General features: G+C 41.2%; 1 protein-coding gene across 2 annotated transcripts in view; it reads left to right on the top strand.

The window, feature by feature from the left end:
- Nucleotides 1-20,576, top strand: part of PTCD3 (pentatricopeptide repeat domain 3) — a 221,769-nt gene that overhangs the window by 139,435 nt on the left and 61,758 nt on the right. For both annotated transcript variants that reach the window (XM_030191059.1, XM_030191062.1), the window contains exons 13-17: nt 313-457; nt 5,997-6,047; nt 16,177-16,266; nt 18,773-18,801; nt 19,372-19,478. In XM_030191059.1, the coding sequence (XP_030046919.1) occupies nt 313-457; nt 5,997-6,047; nt 16,177-16,266; nt 18,773-18,801; nt 19,372-19,478 (422 nt within the window). The remainder of the gene's footprint in view (nt 1-312; nt 458-5,996; nt 6,048-16,176; nt 16,267-18,772; nt 18,802-19,371; nt 19,479-20,576) is intronic.

Here is a 20,576-nt window from a genome sequence, read left to right as displayed (position 1 = left end):
TAATTTGGATGTGCTGTAAAACTCTCCAGTCATTTTTCCAAAAGGAACCAATTGTAACACAGTGCTATAGAAATGTGAATTAAAACCCCAGTGCAGTACAGTGGATATCTACAAAGAATTGTCTTTCCTTATCGAATTTTACAGAGTGGTACAAACTGGATAAAGTTGGCCTGTATGGGCGGACTGTTCTGTTTAAAGATGCATTGTGATAAGTTATACACTACTTTTACCAAATTTTGGCTATGAATAATTGCTAATTACTATGTTATGTCTTTCTGATAAACCCTCAGACAGTACATTTTGTTTTAATAGGAGCTGCTGAAGCAAATGTTTGAGCAGAAAGTACAGCCGAACTTGTTAACGTTTAATACAGTGTTGAAAAGTTTGAGGAAATGTGGTGCCCTAGGCAAGTCGTATGCCTTGCAGACATTAAGTGAAATGAAAGCCTTAAACATAGGTAAGAGAAATACCAAAAGACCTACAGATAACCCAAATTTATTTTCCAGTTCACAACATGCATCTCTGAGGCGGTTTACTAAATAAGGAAAGAAGTACAGATAGATCAAAAAGAGAGAAAACTGGAACAGAAGGTTCTTCAAAAGAGCTATGTTTAAAAAAAAGAAGGTTATATGTCCAACATACATAACAGTGTGTACAAAATCACAAGACTATATAAAAACAAAACAGATTTACTGTATTACTAACAGATAAAAACAGAGCTCCAAATATGTTTACTTTATTTCCATGAAGGAGAACCTCAAGGGCTGGACTGTAGGATGGAACTCGACAAAGTGCTTTGTTGTGGTAAAAGCAGCTGTGCCGGGAGTCATGCAGTGTGGTGGTGCTGAGCTGTAGTCATCTCAGCAAAAACAAAGATCAATACACACATAAAAACGTATTGACAAACAGACCTTTGTTTTTGCTGAGGTGGCTAGAGCTGTGCACCACAAGATTGACTGACTCCTGGTGCAGGTGCTTTTGTCACAACAGAGCACTATGCCCAGTTCTAACCTACAGCTATGTTTTTTGTTTTGTTTTGTTTTGGATTGGTTTTTTTTTTTTTTTTGGAGGGGGGCTTGAATGCAGAGAAGGCCTTTACAAGATTGCCATGGATATACTTATTCTGTCCGAGGTGTTTGAATATGGTGAACAGATTTATAGGAGCATTGTATCAGGAATTCAGTACAAGGTTAAGGATACAGTAAATGGATTGGTTATGTGCTGACTGAGCTTCGATGAGGCACAAGACAAGGGTTACTATTGTCACTCTTTATGCTGGTAGTTGAATCATTTGGCCAAAAAAAAAAAAATTCAATTATCACCAGACATCACAGGTTTGAACTTCGGAGGAAAAGCCCACATGCAGATAACACCTTAATATTTACAGAGAGGCGATTGACATTGTTCTCAGTGTTTGAGGGAATTTCAGCATTTTAGCCAGATTTCCAGATATAAGCTAAATAAACTTAAATTGGACTTATTGTTTATAGAGAATCGTTGAGTCAAGCCTTATTACCCATTCAAGTGGTCTCGGAGGGGCTTTGATACCTAGGCATTAATATAACAGCTGAGCTAAACAAATTATGATATCCCACACTATGAAAAAAGGTAAAGGAAGATGGTTAGGTGAAGGTATATATCCCCATCACTAGTACTAACCTCCTTTTGAGCCACTGAATTCCTGCCATGTGAAGTACTTGACTTGGAAGGTCATTTTCTTGGTGGCAGTCACTTCTGCTCACAGAGTCAGTGAGCTTCAAGACTTGGTAGCTCATGCTCCTTATACTAAATTTCATCATAACAGAGTAGTCCTCCGCCCTCACCCTAAGTTTTTGCCGAAGGTGGTGTCAGAGTTCCATCTGAACCAGTTAATTGTCTTGCCAACATTCTTTCCCCGTCCTCATACCCGCCCTGCTGAACATCAGCTGCACACATTGAACTGCAAGCGAGCATTGGCCTTCTATCTGGAGCGGACAAGCCCACACAGACAGTCCACCCAATTGTTTGTTTCTTTTGATCCCAACAGAAGGGGAGTGGCTGTCGGGAAACGCACCATATCCAATTGGCTAGCAGATTGCATTTCCTTCACTTACGCCCAGGCTGGGCTGACTCTTGAGGGTCATGTCATGGCTCATAGTGTTAGAGCCATGGCAGCGTCAGTGGCCCACTTGAAGTCAGCCACTATCAAAGAGATTTGCAAGGCTGTGACGTGGTCATCTGTCCACGTATTCACATCTCATTACTGCTTCCAGCAGGATACCCGACGCGACAGTCAGTTCGGGTAGTCGGTGCTGCAGAATCTGTTTGGGGTTTAGAATCCAACTCCACCCCCCTAGGCCCATTTTTATTCAGTTCCAGGCTGCACTCTCAGTTAGTTGGTTAAGTTGTAGGTCAATCTCAGTTATGTCCTCGCCGTTGTGAGGCCCAATTGACCCTGTTTGTTGTTTTGAGTGAGCCTGGCGGCTAGGGATACCCCACATGTGAGAACAAGCAGCCTGCTTGTCCTCGGAGAAAGCGAAAGCTACATATCTGTAGAAGGTATTCTCCGAGGACAGCAGGCTGATTGTTCTCACCAACCCGCCCACCTTCCCTTTGGAGTTTTCTCTTCCCTTGTCTTGCTATTTACTGGACTGAGGAGCACGCTCTCTCGCAGGTGGGAAGACGGTTGCGCATGCACGTTGTGCATGCGCACGTGAGGGCTAGCAAACGTTTGTTGCTAGGAAGATCTCTGATCTGGAGCTGCCGTTGGATGTCACTCACATGTGAGAACAATCAGCCTGCTGTCCTCGGAGAATACCTTCTACAGGTATGTAGCTTTCGCTTTACAGCATTCGTCAAGGTCTGTATAATGGTTTTAAAGGCTAGGAGCCTTAGAAGTGGATGAATTTGTGTAATAAGGTGGAACTCCTGGAATACTTTTCTATCAATTAAAGTAAACTGTAGTTGAGGAAAAATCAAATAAAACACTCAGCCTGAAAATTATAGGTAATGGTTACCATCATGGGATTAAAACCTGAGATGTTGGTCTATCCAAACCATATGATTCGTTTTTATTAATTTTCACACTGTTCAACTACATCTGACCCATTTCTGAAAGGCAAGTATTTAGCAGATTCAAAGCCCAGTGTATGATCTTTCAGAGTTAAGCTATACTGTTTATCATCCATCTAGGCCTTTAAATTAAAATTCCTGATGGTGCACTCCAAAGGCCACTGATAAGAGGCAAGAGTAGGGAAGCCCATGGGAGCATCACAATAGAAATAGCCTCTCCTCATCTTCAGGTATCTAAAAATGTTAGATCAGAACTTCCTAAACTGTGGGTCATGACCTGGGCAGGTCTTCTAATTTCAAGATTGTGCTTCTAACCCTTAGGTCCCCATTTCCCATTGGACTTCAGCAATCTTTTTTTTTTTTTTAATTCCTTAGAAGAGTCCTGGCTATCTTGCTACTTTTCCTATCTGTTGAGGAACTGTGTCCCTGTAGCCCTCTCCATAAAGTTGACATTGACAGCAGCTACGCATATTGTTTCAAAAGCGCCTCTTTTGAGGCAGTTATTAACCACAATGAAAAATAAATGTATCCCACTTTTTTATCTCAGATGACCCCTTTTCAGAAAAGATCCATGGTGGCCCAAGTAGGTCCATACCCACCACAACCACCCACCACACACAATTATTCTGGGTACCACCTTAGATGGCACCCTCTCTTTTCAACCACAAATTTCTTTTTTTTTTTTTTTTTAATTTATTTATTAAATTTATTTTACAAGTTAACATCCACTTGCAAAGGAAAAACAGATCCAACTGTGCTAAAATACATAGCAGTAATATACATCGCTATCCATTCAAAGAAACACTTTATATCTTCCTTAGACCTCAATTATGTGGTTAAAGGGGGGCGACAGGTATTTAAATGGAGAAATTAACCTCAATATTTAAAATAAATCGGCTTAACCTGGAACCATAACTATTATTCTTTAGTTGGTAAAGTTGTTTCTATATTGCGTTTACTTAGGTTCTTCAAGTTCAAGAATGTCCGTAGCTGTGATGGGTCATAAAACACATATTTAGTTCCTTGAAAATTGATCCTACACTTACATGGATATGCTAACATATATATCGCCCCTAAGGCTCTAGTCTCATTTCTTAAGTCCAAAAATTGTTTCCTCCTCTCTTGTGTTGCTTTCGCAACGTCAGGATAAACCCAAACTTTTTGTCCATGAAACAATTTTGATGAATTTTTAAAATAAAGCTTCAAGACCTGATTTAAATCTTGTTCAAAAACAAATTGAACAATTAAAGTACCACGATTAGTTATTTCAACATCCGATTTTTCTAAGAATGCAGTTAAATTCTGAGGCTCCTGCTTTTCTCCTTGTACCTTCTTTACAGAATCTTTTAAAGGCAAATAATACATCTTATTACATGGGGGCATATTAGAAGAATCTATCTGTAAAATTTCCTGAAGGTACATTCTAAATAAATCGCTTGATTTTAATAGTGATGAAATGGGAAAATTCAGGAACCTCAAGTTTAAACGACGATTATAGTTCTCCATTTGTTCAATTTTTTGCTGAGTTATTTGTTTATCTTTTATCAATGCGTCCACTGAAGGTTTTAATTCATTAGCCACAATTTGGCTTTGCTGAGCCTGTTCAGACGCATCTTTTTTAACTTTTTCAAGTGAGGCATCAATTTTTTACAATTTACTTACAACCGTTGTAATCTCATTAATAGACTTAGTCACTGCCACGGTCAAACTTTGAACCGCTTTCCAAACCTCCGTAAGAGTCACCTCTCCTGGATCTTCCCTCGATTCAACCACAAATTTCTACTATTAAAAAATGCTTCTTTAGGCTTCAACGGATTCGTTCAATCAGATCCCTGATATATTCATCAACTCTAAACATACTGATACACACTCTTATAATTAGTTAGCTAGATTATTGCAACACTCTCTATACTGGCCTGAGAATAAAGCTTATTCTACTACAGCACCTCTTATCAGTACCTGTGTACAAAAAAAAGGCACACCAATGTGGTTCCAAAGTAGGTGGTTTATTAAAGAATGATGGCTACAAATGACTCAATGCAGTTCTGTCTTTCAGTGCCACATGCGCCTGCTTCAGGAGTCAAATAAATTATGTCTGCAAAAACTACATAACATACATACTATAAAAATATAATCATGAGCTAAATAAAAATAATGAAACATACAATAATACAGAATAAAGTATATAAAGCAACAGGAATATTTAAAACATATAAAGCAATACGAATATTTAAAACAACGGCTGTGCAGGCAATAAAAATAACTATAAATATAAATTGTAAATTAAAAACACAGAAAAAAGTGTGAGAGGATATTTTCCATACAATTAAATCCAAAGAGCATGAGAAATGATGCCATAACTGCAATGACGGAGCAAAATACTGATGTAACGCATAAAACTAGAATGTAACAAATAAATAAATAATCTTCAACCAATCGTTTCTTAGCTGTGTTTGGCATTTAACATTTTACATGTGCATTTATTTGTTACATTTGTATCCCACATTTTCCCACCTATTTGCAGGCTCAATGTGGCTTACATTGTACTGTGAAAGCGTTTGCCAACTCCGGTAGAGAAACAAATACAAAGTGAAGTTATAATTGAATAAGGTTCATATGTTACAGCAGACACATTGGGAATTGTAGAGAAGGATAGTTATATAGTGTTCATTACGAGCTTTAGTTACATTGTGTTGCAGGGTTCAGACACTTAAGTTGGGTCGGGAGGGTATGCCTTATTGAACAGGTTGGTCTTTAGTGATTTCCGGAAGTTGAAATGGTCATACGTTGTTTTCACAGCTTTTGGTAATGCATTCCACCATTGTGTACATATGTAGGAGAAGCTGGATGCATAAGTTGATTTGTATTTGAGTCCTTTACAGATTGGGTAGTGGAGATTTAAGTACGTACATGTTGATACAACTGTGCTTTTTCCTCTCTTTCAGAACCTAGCCTTGCAACATTTGATCACCTCCTTGGAATATTTTATAAAGCTGGTAGGTGTGAATTTCTCTTAAATTATAGCTATAAAATATTATTGTTCCCTATTAGAATGTCTTAAAGCAGCTATATCCCATTGTCATCAATTTTAAGTTAAAATACATAGTTAAGGAAACGGTTGATTCTTTCATTCCTGTATTTCTCAATCTTTAAAAAAAAAATCTGGAGAACTGGTTTGAATCTGAAAAACAGGCACAAGCTTTGCGGTGGTGGTTGGTTAGCCGTGGGGCATTTAGGTGACAGGAGGACAAAGGATAGACCCCATAAGGAAGTCCTGCCCTTAGCCATGATGTCATCTGCCTGTTTCTCTTCTTAAAATCAAATCTCCCTGTGGAGCAGCCATGGAGGAGTGGCCTAGTGGTTAGGCTGGTGGACTTTGGTCCTGGGGAACTGAGGAACTGAGTTTGATTCCCACATCAGGCACAGGCAGCTCCTTGTGACTCTGGGCAAGTCACTTAACCCTCCATTGCCCCATGTAACCCGCATTGAGCCTGCCATGAGTGGGAAAGCGCGGGGTACAAATGTAACAAAAATTTTAAAAATGGTCACATAACCAAAGGAAAACATGAGGAGCACTTTGAAGGGGGGGTGGGCGGGTATTTGGAACTGGAAACTAGGCATTTTGGAAGCAAATGTTGAACTGCTCCAACAGCATCAGCTCCAGCTATTGGTCATATGGAAGAAACATGTGGTGCTCGGGTCTTTGGTAAGCGACAGTTCTGAGGCTGGTGCCTCCTTAGCTTTCATAGTAACATAGTAGATGACGGCAGAAAAAGACCTGCACGGTCCATCCAGTCTGCCCAACAAGATAACTCATATGTGCCACATGTGCCACATTTTGTGTATACCTTACCTTGATTTGTACCTGTCTTTTTCAGGTTACAGACCATATAAGCCACATTGAGCCTGCAAATAGATGGGACAATGTGGGATACAAATGCTACAAATAAATAAAATAAATATGTCTGCTCAGTACTATCCCCGCCCCGCCTCCCACCACCGGCTCTGGCACAGACCGTATAAGTCTGCCCAGCACTATCCCCGCCTCCCAACCACCAGTCCCGCCTCCCACCACCGGCTCTGGCACAGGCCGTATATGTCTGCCCAGCACTATCCCCGCCTCCCACTACCAGCTCATGCAGTGGCCAGTCTTTTAGAAGATGAGCTTTGTTACAAATTGAACATGTTACAATTTCCTTCCAATCTAGGGGTAAGATAAATGTAGAACACTTTTGGGAACTTTTCCACCAAAAGTTTATCTCTGCTGATGATCCTCAATTTGACTTTAGCTGAATTGAACAACTTTAGATCACATTGCTCCTGAATTTTTGAAAACCCTCATTGTAAGAGAAATTAACGCTTGGTTTGACTCCAATTTGAAACTATTAAAGCAGACCTGTAGAAAATTGGAGACAGCTTGGTTAAGATCCAAGGATCTAAACATTAAGATCTGGAAACAAACTCAATACAGCTATAAGGCTGCATATGAATCTAAGAGGAAAGCATAGTATTCCAAAAAAATAGGATCCGATATCTCCAATACAAAAAATCTCTTTCAATTGGTTTAAGACTAACTTATACTGTTTTTGTTGGGTTTCTTTGTCACATTAAGAGGCTTCTTGGAGTTGGGAGAAGAGGTGGCACCTGCTGGTTATGATAATGCTGGTGGTGGTCTTTGTTTTATATCTACTCCTAAGAATATAAGAATAGCCATACTGGGTCAGACCAATGGTCCATCCAGCCCAGTATTCTATTTCTAACAGTGACCAATCCAGGTCACACATACCTGGCAGAAACCCAGATAGCAACATTCCATGCTACCAATCCCAGTGCAAGCAGCGGCTTCCCCGTGTGTGTCTTAATATCAGACTATGGACTTTTTCTCCAGGAACTTCTACAAATCTTTTTAAAACCCAGGTACAGTAACCGCTGTACGAGATTCAGAGCTTAACTATTTGCTGAGTGAAAAAATATGTCCTCCTATTTGTTTTAAAAGTATTTCCATGTAATTTCATTGAGTGTCCCCTATTCTTTGTACCTTTTTGAAAACGTGAAAAATTTATTCACTTTTACCCATTCTACACCACTCAGAATTTTGTAGACCTCAATCAAATCTTCCTTTAGTTGTCTCTTTTCCAAGCTGAAGAGCCCTAATCTCTTTAGTCTTTCCTCATATGAAAGGAGTTCCATCCCCTTTATCATTTTGGTCGCTCTTCTTTGAACCTTTTCTAATTCCACTATATTGAGATATGGCGACCAGAATTGAACACAGTATTCAAGGTGAGGTCACACCACGGAGTGTTACAGAAGCATTATAGTTATCTTGGTCTTATTTACCATCCCTTTCCTAATCATTCCTAGCATCCTGTTTCTTTTTTGGCTACTGCCACACACATAGCAGAAGATTTCAGCATATTGTCTACAATGGTACCTAAGGTGGACCCTTGCATCAGGTAACTATGATTTGGATTATTCTTCCCAATGTGTATCATTTTGCATTTGTTCACATTAAATTTGATCTACCAAGTGGACACCCATCCTAAGGTATTCCTGTAATTTTTCAGTCTGCATGTGTTTTAACAACTTTGATTAATTTTGTGTCATCTGCAAATGTAATCATCTCACTTGTTCCAATTTCCAGATCATTTATAAATGTTAAATAGCACTGGTTCCAGTACAGATCCATGCGGCACTCCACTATTCGCTGTCCTCCATTGGGAAAAATGGCAATTTAACCCCTACTTTCTCTTTTCTGTCCAATAACCAATTCCTAATCCACAGCAGAACATTGCCTCTTATCCCATGACTCTTTAATTTTCTCAGGAGTCTCTTATGAGGAACTTTGTCAAAAGCGTTCTGAAAATCTAGATACACCACATCAACTGATTCACCTTTATTCATGCCTTCAAAGAAATGAAGCAGATTGGTGAGGCAAGACTTCCCTTGGCTGAGTCCATGCTGATTCTGTCCCATTAACCATGTTTGTGTGTTCTATAATTTTATTCTTAATAGTTTCCATTATTTTGCCTGGTACTGAAGTCAGGCTTACTAGTCTGTATTTTCCCGGTTCACCCCAGAAATCCTTTTTAAAAATCGGTATTACATTGGCCACCCCTCAGTCTTCAGGTACTATGTACAATTTTAATGACAGGTTACAGATCACTAACACAGATCAGCAATTTCATGTTTTGAGTTCTTTCAGTACCCTAGGGTACATGCCATCTTGTCCAGGAGACTTACTATTTAATTTGTTGATTTGGCTCGGTACGGGTTCACAGAGATTTCTTTCAATTCCTCTGCATTGTCACCTTTGACAACCATTATTAAATTTTGGGGTTTTGCCAAGTTCTTGGGGCCTGGATTGGCTGCTGTCGGAGACAGAGTGCTGGCCTTGATGGACCTTTGGTCTTTTCCCAGCATGGTAGTGCTTATGTACTTACGTACATTTCAGGTACAGAGAAGTGACCAAGAAGCTTTGACTCGTAAGGCAGGAATTTCATGCCTAAACATGGCTCTCGAGTCCTGATTTAATTTGATGTTCAAATAAAGGTTGACTTTTGTGTTTACCTTTGGAGTCTCCTTAGATTTGTTTTGAAAAGCTGTTTGACATCCCTACTTTGGTGTTTCTGGACAGGTAGATCTCTTAAATCATCTTCCTTAAAGACTGAAGCAAAGAATTCATTCAGTCTCTCTGCTTTGGCCTTGTCCTCCCTGAGTGCCCTTTTGCTCCATCATTTAACTGTCCCATAGATTTCCTCACAGGCTTTCTACTTCTGACATACCTGAAAAAGTTGTTGCTGTGAGGTTTTGCCTCTGTGGCAAGTTTCTCGTAATATTCTCTTCTAGCACCTCATCAGTGCTTTGCATCTAACTTACCAGAGGTGACATAGGTGGATATCTAACTGCCTTTGAAAACATTTTCCGCATCAGTGAGATTCCTCAGAAGGATTGGGTCAGCTATCTGGGAGGAAAGCTCACTGGTAGAGCATTTGAAGCATTTCAAGGACTGTCCATGGAGACGTGCTCCCAGTTTGAGGAGGTGCGCAAAGATTTTTTTGAATCGCTATGCCATACAGACTAAAGTTCTGGACTTTGCAAAAGGGGGCAGATGATACTCGCTGTACATTTGTGATTCAGCTAAGATATTAGCATCAGCGGTGGCTCAGTGGAGATGAGGTTAAAACCCTGGAGGACTGCCAAAACCTGTTGGTCCTGGAGCAGTTTCTGCAGCATTGTTGTCCAGAGGTGAGGGAACATGTTCAAGATCATCAACCTCATACTGCAGAGAAGGCGGCTCAATTGACTGACATCTTTATGGCTAACCATTCCTGATTGGCAAAGAGAAACTTTTATCTGCAACAGCCAGGATCTAAGGGCAGCCGGGGCCCTAAGCCAAATATTCCTGCAACCTCAGAGACTGTCAGCAAACCCTCCATTGTTCCCCAAAAACCTAAAGACTTCAGGCATGAACGTTCTTGGTATCAGTGAGGGCGTACAGGACATTTCAAAGCGGATTACCCAGATAATCCTAAGCTGCACTAAAGAGCATTCCAGTTCCTGTACCAAGGCTGGCGGATTTCATGGGTGGCTACAGTCCCACAAAGGAGGCCCACACAGTTGCCGCAGCACAAAAAGTTAATGGCCATTCATCAAGCAAGGAAGCAGATGGATTTCCACAACACCACAACGCTCCAATAAATGTGAACCAGACCCAGGTGGCTGGGCTTGTGGATACTGGCTCTAGCATGACTTTTACGGCCAGAGCTAGTGCCAGAAGATGCTATTCTACCAGGATGTACTGCAGAGGTAGTGCTAGCCAGTGGATCCAGATAGACTGTACGCATTGCTTGAGTATTCCTGGATTAGGGTTACCAAGCCTGGATACAGAGAAGAAGGCATAATGAAAAACATGCTGGTACCAATGCTGTGTGGGACCAAGGTGGGTCCAATGAAAATTACCCTTGATAGTGGAGTCAGCATTTCCACAATGGTGACCCGTAGTCAGGCCAGGGTGGCCAAACAAGCGAAAGCAGTAGAGATCATCTCTCCAGATCCTGAGCCAGTCAAGGTGGAGCCAGCTGACCGAGAGATGGGAGGAGGCACTCCAGTGCTTCCAGCAGCACCAGTTCCAGAGGTGACCAGGGCCGTGAGTATGGGACAACCTGACTTAACTGACATACCTGTTGATCAGACTGATGACCCTGATTTGTCAGAGTCACCAGCAGAGACCCTTCCAGATATGGATATTGATAAAGGACAGAGACATGCTTTTCAGGAAGCATCGTATCCTATGGAAGGGGTGCTGCTTGTTCAGAGAGGCTGATCCTGTTGATCATAATAGGTCCTGGAAAGCAGGCAAGCAGCTTATTGTTGCCCAGGCCATACAGAGAACAACTTCTACAGATTGCACACGACAGATCACAGTTTGTTGGTCTGGCTGAACAGTGTCTTGGGAAAGAATGAGAAGCTACTCCAGTGGAGCCTGTCCCTGCAAATGTACAACTTCATCATACAGCACCGGAAAGGCAACGTACACTGTAATGCTGATGGCCTCTCCAGAAAGGAAGAGCCAGAACCATCCTGACACTTGACTATCGAGACCCGATCAGCAGTCTGTGGAGGCTGTATTCTGGGGTCTCACTCTTAAGGGAGAAAGTGTGACTAAACAGTGTGTTTCAAGCCTGTGAAATGTATTGGATGTTTTTCTGTCTTGTGTATGTCTGAATGTTCTCCTGGTCTTTGAGAAGGTATAAAGACTTCAGTCCTCCCTCCTCATCCATAACATGTTCCAAGCTCCCAAGACCCAACCCCTCTCACTGAGCAAAAACCTGATTATCCATACCGGGCTGGAAAGTGGGATTACCGCTGAGGGATAACAGATCAGTAGCTTGTGGATCCTCTCCCAAGCCCCTCACTATTATATGTCATGCCTCTCTCAGTGGACCCAAAAGCATTCTGCTCCTCAGACGCCTGGGGATCAAAGACTATCCACGTGTAAAAGAGATTGCAGTTTATAAGGAGCAAAGTAGGCTATCTTGAGGCCCAGGGGAGTGAAACATTTGGAAGAGTAGAACCAATCCTGAACATGTCATAACAGACAAACGATATTATAAAGCTTCATATTGAGCAAGCCTAACCCACCCTGTGTCCAAATACCTATCAGATATTGACAATGCAGCTTTGGTTCCTAACTCCAGCCTTTCAAGTTTATTTAAGAACCTCCTTTGAGGAACTGTGTCAAAGGCTTTGCTGAAATTCAAGTAGATTACATCTAATGCAAGTCCTCGATCCAGTTCTCTGGTAACCCAGTCAAAAATTCAATCAGATTTGTTTGGCATGATTTATCTTTGGTAAAACCATGTTGCTGCAGATCTTGCAACTCATTGGATTCCAGGAAATTCACTATCCTTTCCTTCAGCAACGCTTTTATTACTTTTCCAATAACCGAAGTGAGGCTAGAAAACCCAGATCTTTAAGTCCTGTCTGGTGTGCGTCAAAATATTTAATCATTTTAACTTCAAATGTCTTGCGTTCCTGTATTGTTTTAAAGTTTCCCTTAAGTATTCTCACCATAAAATCATTAGTACAGTGTTCTGGTTTTGTGAAGTGCTGTCCCACAGGGGTAACATCCTGGTTGGTACTGGCATTTTTCATATGATGTCTCTGTAAATTAAATCTCTTCTTCAGCATCTGGCTTGTTTCTTCAATATGGCATCCTTCAGACAGGACTTAATAAAGGTCTGGGTTTTCTAGCCCATTATAAACCATGAAATTTCACTGCTTTGTCACCCTCTGATCACCATGCATATCTCCCTGTCCCCCATCCTCTCAGCCCTCTCTGTTTCTCACCTAGCCCACCCCTCCCTCATCTTTTCAGACCATCACTGAAATACTTTGATGTTTTACTTATATATGCTGTTACTTATCAAAATTTGCTTATTTCTGATCTGACGAAGAAGGGCTACCTTCGAAAGCTAATCAAAAAATAGTAATGCCATACTGGGAAAAGACCAAGGGTCCATCGAGCCCAGCATCTTGTCCACGACAGCGGCCAATCCAGGCCAAGGGCACCTGTGGCCTAGTGGTTAGGGTGGTGGACTTTGGTCCTGGGGAACTGAGGAACTGAGTTCGATTCCCGGCACAGACAGCTCCTTGTGACTCTGGGCAAGTCACTTAACCCTCCATTGTCCCATGTAAGCCGCACTGAGCCTGCCATGAGTGGGAAAGCGCGGGGTACAAATGTGACAACAACAACCTGGCAAGCTTCCCAAACGTACAAACATTCTATACATGTTGTTCCTGGAATAATGTATTAAGTTAGTTCAATAAAAAAAGGTATCATCTCATTTTCTTTTCTATGTTTTATTTTATTCTATTTCTGTTGACTGCTTTTAGAAGTGGACTAACACGGCTACCACATCTCTCTACTCTGTATGTCATGAATGCCACCTCTTTTGCCTTTATTTTCTCAGCCATTTGTTTGGAGAACTGTATTAGCTTCCTTTTTTTCTTGCTTTTATTTACTCTCCTTAGATAAAGTTCTGTAGCCATTTTAATAGCGCCTTTTAGTCTGAATCACTGTCTTTCCACTTCTCGTATGTCCTCCCATCCCATCAGCTTTTTCTTTAAGTACACCCCCATTTTATTAAAGGCAGCATGTTTGAAATCCAGGAGTTGTGAGTGGCTGCCCTCTGCTCTAGCTGTTATATCAAACTAAACCGTTTGATGATCACTACTGCCCAAGTGGGCACCTACTCTGACATTAGAGACACTTTCCCCATTTGTGTCACCAGATCTAATGTTGCTTCTTCCCTCATGAGATCCATCATCATTTGTCTGAGGCAGAGCACTTTGAAAGGCATCTACTATCTCCCTATTTCTTTCTGATTCCACATATGGAACTTTCCAGTCCACATCCGGCAAGTTGAAATTTCCCAGTAACAGCACTTCCCCTTTTCTTTCACAACTTTTGAACATCTGTAACCAAATTTCCACAGTTCTTTGATTTGTGAGGGTAAATGGCCAAAGCCATTCCATTTAAGGGCTAAAACGTTGGACATCTCCCTGTCCCTGTCCTTAGAAGTCTATTTACAAAACCCTGAAGTATGTACAGCTTCTGATCAGCAATTCATGACATGTACTTGCAAAGCATTTTGTGTAGTGTTGATGAGTTTTCAGGCACTCTTCCTCCACAGAAGGGTGAGCAACTCCAACAACTCCAAAATACATGGTCCAAGTGACCTGTGATATTTTTAGTATGGCATCAAGAGCTTCTGCTGTGGTTATTGTGACTCCAAGAGTTGCCCGACTGGGCTTCAAAGCTCAGATATACTTTGCAAGAAAAGCTTACAGACATGCTGTTTCATGGAGGGAATCTCTTCAGAGATTAAGAGGGGCATTTTTGATATGACGTCTAAGTCCAACTTTGGACATTTTGCAAAAAAAAGTCCAAAATCTGAATAACAAAGAAGGTCATTTTTAAAAAAGAAAAACATCTATCTTTTGTTTTTGAAAATAGAAGGTCTTGTGATTTGGACATTTTATTTTTTGGTCCATTTTCGAAAAAAAATGTCTAAGTTAAATAATGCACAAAATCAAGCCATTGGGTTGTACGTGGAGTCAGCATTTTTAGTACAGTTGTCCTCTGACATCCCAGGAAAGCAATAGGGCACCCTATGGGGCACTGCAGTGGGCTTCATAAAATGCAGGTACATATCTGACCATTGCTCCCTTACCTTGTCTGCTGAGCCCCCCCAAAACTCACCCAAAAACCACTACCCCCAACTGTACACCACTACCATAGCCCTTACGGGTGAAGGGGACACCTATATGTGGGTACAGTGGGTTTCTAGTGAGTTTTGGAGGGCTTACAGTTTCCTCCACAAGTGTAACAGGTAGGGGGAGGTAGAAGCCTGGGGCCACCTGTCTGCAGTGCACTGCACCCACCATTAGACTACTCCAGGGACCTGCATGCTGTTCTAATGGACCTGAGTACTGTATAACATCTGAGGCTGGTACAAAGGCTGGCAAGTAATGTTTTTCAACACATTTTTGGGGGGTGAGAGGAGGTTAGTGACCACTAGGGGAATAAGGGGAGGTTATCCCTGATTCCCTTCAGTGGTCATCTGGTTATTTAGGGCACCTTTTTGTGCTTTATTAGTTATAAAAACAGGTCTAGCTCAAAACGTCTTAGTTTTAGTCCTGGATGTTTTTGTTTTCTTCCATTATGGCTGAAAAACGTCTGTCTCAGGAACACCCAAGTCCTGCCCTGAACGTGCACCTAATATGGCCCCTTGAGATTTGGACGCAGTTCTGACGAACTTCAAAGAAATACGTCTAAAAATAGGTTCCGAAAATACTGATTTGGATGATTTTGTTAGAAAAATGTCCAAATCCTGCTTTATACCAATTTTTATTTGTTTTTCTGTTTTGAAAATGAGCCCAAAAATGAAGGAAACTGCTACGCTATTCAAGCAGCCCGGTGACACTCTTGAGACTTTCTCCCAGCCCACTTGCTTCCTCTTCTAGGAACAAAGGAGATGCTATTAATCTCATAGGCATAGGTGTCCTCTTTCCTGCTAGATGTTCCCTTTTTCCACCAAACAAAATTAAATGAATACGGCTCCTCTATATTTCACTTTGCTGTGCTACATTTATGGAATACTCTCCCTTTTGAGCTGTGCTGTACTAATCACTTTTTACAGATCAGGAAACAGTTTGAGCTTATTTGCACTGGCTTTTCGATCATTTTAGTTCAGTTATATTTTAAGATGTCTGTTCATTTAAAATACCAAATTCAAGCTTTAGGGGCTGAACTGTTTAGCTATTGGTGTATTCAAAGATGCCTGTAATGTAATGTTTTATGTTATGTCCTATTGTAATTTTTTTTTAATTATATTTTATAGTACCTTGACTAGTTCTTTTGGATAGTGCGAGTTATACATTTTTGAATAAAGTAAACTTGGAACGTGTAACCATGTGAAGATGATCACGTTAAACTAAACTTGGATGAAATACATTTTTAAGATTGGAGTGGGGAAAACTTTCTGGCAATTTGTTAGATGCTTTGCAATGTACTGAAGAATTTTTGTTTTTTGAGTTTTACTCTACGTTTCTTTCTTACAGCTTCATCCACCAGAGGACAAACTGAAATTCTGTCTGAGGTATTGGATGAAATAGAAGGAAAAGAATTTGTTGGTCAGGACCCAGATGATGGTATGTGTTCTGAAATTTTAGATAGAAATAAGCTACCATAGTTTATATAATTTGAGTTGATATCTCAGTCTACATTCTTGCTACTCTATTCTTAAAGGGCCAAGGGGTGCTGCAGTAGTGCCTTCAGCCATATGGAAAGAATTCTGCTTACTGCCCAACAGCAGTACCTACTGGCTCCAAAAACATGCTTGATCTGACACAGGTGTAATCTGCACGCCATGTGGACAAAAAACAGATACACTCTGTTTTGGGGTGTTATTGGGGTACCTGACACTATAACAAAAATGGGTCCCAACCAGACTAGCATTGGTTATGGAAGTGTCAGAAGTAAATGTATCACCCCTTATCCTTAGATCCAAGCCCATGGTGCTAAAATAATAAAAGAAACTATCTGCACACCCAAATATTATAAAAAATAGGGTCTTATTTACTTAAAGTAGCAGCAAATGACATGGAGTAAACATGAATAAAGACAATCCTATCACAGAGATAGCTTAGAGTAAAGGTATTTAAAATCCCTAGCTAAACTCTGTCCCCAGGGCACTATACAACGATGCTTGGCACACACACAACCTGATGTAGTCCTTCAGATGTCAGCAGAATATTCAGATGTCAGTGTGGTCCGACACAGAGTCTTGCCTCTCGGACGTGATGTTGGCACAAGGCAGCTAACCCTGGCAAGAGCTGCCTTTTATGGAGAAATTGGGAGCCTTATCTCTCATACTGACGTATGTTCTGTCCTTGAGGAACATAAACAAGTAACTCCAAGTGTCCTGCATAGATGTCCATTCTGGTAACAGCTTGCTGCATTGACGTCCATTCTGGTAACAACCTGCATCAATGCTGATAACAACTTGATTGTCCTGGAACATAATGACCTTAGCAGCAGCTTCTGTCCAGTAAACAAGAGTTGTTATTCTTCTGTTAGACTGGCTGACTCTACAGTGTCTGAGTTTTTATAGAGAAAATGTCTGAATTTGCACATTATGATCAGGTTCTTAATGCTGGATAGTGCCATGTATGTAGTCCATGTAGGTCCATATAGTCACATGGATGGCTGGGCATAGTGCTCATAGTGCTACAGTAGTGCTTCATTATCTTTGCTTCTACAGCCACAGCAAGAGTGTTAATTTACATATTTATATATAGTCTTTCAGAGTTGTAAGGGGTGTGCCCGTTATCAGAGTGGAGGCATAGCCTAATGGTTAGTGCAGTGGGCTTTGAGCCTGGCGACCTGGGTTCAATTCCCACTGCAGCTCCTTGTGAACTTGGGCAAGTCACTTAACCCTCCATTGCCCCAGGTACAAAAACTTAGATTGTGAGCCCTCGGTGGACAAAGTACCTGCATATGACATGTACAGCGCTGTGTACGTCTAGTAGCGCTATAGAAATGATTAGTAGTAATAGTAATGGTTTTAGTGCTGAATCAATAGGTTGGAGCAGATATATTCAGTTGCTGTAAACAAAAAGACTCCTGATGCCTCAGCTTTGAGTTCCCCTCATTTTTCATGGCTGAGTGTAGGATTTAAACCGGTTCCATTTGAGTTTGAATTCCAGGAATTGGAAAAATAAAGTAAGTTTTATTAACAGCAACAAATGGGGAGAGGGGGAATATTTCTTGTAAAAGACCAAAAAATGGTGAGTGGAAGGTAACCCAGACTGGAGCACATTTGCAGGTGCATAGGTACCCTCCAAATAGGTAGGGGTTGACCCCTAATGAGTAGTAGGAGTTGATATGGAGGCATTGCATGACAGCCCATGTAATGGTCATCCATTTTATTTACACATATATATGACTTTGCAATTCAAACAAGAGACTTCACTTAGATTTGAATATGCTTTGACTGTTGCACTTGCCAAGCTGAGAAAGTAGAAGGGGTGGGCAAGAGGGGTAGTGTCCAGGGTGCCAAACCATCTTTTTGAGTATGTGATCATAATAGGCTGAAGGAGAATGGATAAAGTAGTACCTTTGTCCAGGGTACTGCTTTATCCATTTACTGCAGTGCTATTAACTTTTTACAAACTTGGATGGTAAATACTATGCATTAGTTGAAGAACTAAACATGAAAGCATGTTTCTGATTCACTTCACAGATTCCTCCCCCTGGCTGTCTGTTCTCTCTTTCTGAGCCATCACCATTTATTACTGATAACAGTAATGCAGGATCTGACAGTAGCTGTGTACTGTGGTCATTTCCTTCTCTTCCCACGCTGGCTTTCTTACAGAGCAGAAAGCATGTACAGCAGTGGAAATTGAGAGCTTGTAGCTGTCGGGTCATCCTTGTAGCTTCAGTTCATTTCATGCGTTACGTTTCACATAGCCACCCCAGGTTCCTATAGCTTCATCAGCTGCTTAGGTAGGCTTGCTGCAGCCACTGTACAGGCATAATCTGAATATGTGTCTGACCCATATTTGTATCTGACCCATATGTAGTCGGTGCTAGTCAGTTGTTTTGAAATTACATGCAGTGCACCACAACTGATTCATCTTTGTCTTTTCTTCTCAGTGAATTTTTTTTCTAATGCTATGAGAGTGGTAAGTATGCTAACTTCTTACTGCTTTCTGATTATGTAAAATCCTAGTCTGGTCAGCCCCCTGATGTTAAAGTGATGTGAAAAATCATATACAATATGGAAAGCCCAGGACTGCTTATCACTCAGTTGCTAGCACCAAAAAGCTGGCAGTTGTATCATGAAACAGAGCATCTTTGCCATGCATCCTTTATAGTCCATAAGCCAAAATCTACTAAAGGTTAAAAAGTGTTCACCCATTTTTACCACACCCTGACCCTTATACAGGCATTCTTTATATGAATGTTTTCATGTTGGCCTTAATACAAGTAAAATTATATATAGAAACCTTTTTCTTTTGAGTGCACTTCTATGGATGCATGTCCAAACTAATGTGAAAACTTTTGTCAGGGATCTGTGCACGGTACAAAGGCGATATGGAGGGTGAGAGGTGCTTGTTTGCTTGGGCTTCCATTCTGGTTGAGTGACAGGTAGTTCATTATCTCACCTGTCCAGCAATGGCCCATGTCAGGGCAGCAGCCCTTCAGAGAATGGGGGAGAGCTAGTAATGTCTGGCTGCTGACTTTCATTACAGTGCCTTGATCTTAAGGATGTTGAACTTGCATACAGACTACACAAATTAAAGGAGACGGGAGATAATTGGAAACTTATGGGCAACCCTTACCAACAAAGTGTCTATTAGTAAGTATGGTGAAAAATATTCTCTCATATTTATTAATGATTTCTTCACCACTTTAAAAGTTGCAGAGGTTGAATCCTTAATTGGTGCTGCTAAAGTTACATATTTTTGCTAATTCAGCTTTGTTTGTAGATGTTGGCTTGTGACAACTACATGTGCAATTGCGCTCCTGCCTCAACTCACCCACATTGCCCACCACAGCCATGATCCTTTCTTAAAATGCCACCAACACATCCAGCTTCCTAGTGTCCTGTTTCCTACGCTGCCAATGGCCAAACTTGGTATCGTGCTAGCTGATGTCACCTTGTGCTGGTAAATGCACATATCTTACAGGCAGGGCTTAAAATAAGTACATAAGTAATGCCACACTGGGAAAAGACCAAGGGTCCATCGAGCCCAGCATCCTGTCCACGACAGCGGCCAATCCAGGCCAAGGGCACCTGGCAAGCTTCCCAAACGTACAAACATTCTGTACATGTTATTCCTGGAATTGTGGATTTTTCCCAAGTCCATTTAGTAGTGGTTTATGGACTTGTCCTTTAGGAAACCGTCTAACCCCTTTTTAAACTCTGCCAAGCTAACCACCTTCACCACGTTCTCCGGTAACGAATTCCAGAGTTTAATTATGCATTGGGTGAAGAAAAAGTTTCTCCGATTTGTTTTAAATTTACTACACTGTAGTTTCATCGCATGCCCCCTAGTCCTAGTATTTTTGGAAAGCGTGAACAGGCGCTTCACATCCACCTGTTCCACTCCACTCATTTTATATACCTCTATCATGTCTCCTCAATGTAGAAGAAATGGAACTAGAGGCAGGGGAGGAGAATGGGTGAGCCGGGGTGAGGGGTGGAATAGGAGCAGCAGGAGAAGAGGGGTAGAGTGAGTGTTCTGCTGTGCTCCAAGCTCACCCCTCCCATCTTCTCTGCAGCCTGTCTGTAAGGGAGAGACTGAAGCAGAACACCTTTGCAGCTCTGAAGTATGAAAAGAAATGGTAGAACAGTGTTTTTGGCTGTTCTTCCAGTCAGTAGGCATATCAGGTGTGGTTCTCTAATGGTTTGTCTTTTTTCTTAATGATCATTGTTTTCGTGTTATTTTTAATG

This window comes from Microcaecilia unicolor, chromosome 2 (assembly GCF_901765095.1).
Source record: "Microcaecilia unicolor chromosome 2, aMicUni1.1, whole genome shotgun sequence".
Classification (NCBI taxonomy): domain Eukaryota; kingdom Metazoa; phylum Chordata; class Amphibia; order Gymnophiona; family Siphonopidae; genus Microcaecilia; species Microcaecilia unicolor.
The sequence above is the reverse complement of the archived record's forward strand: the minus strand, read 5'-3'. Positions and strand labels throughout refer to the sequence as shown.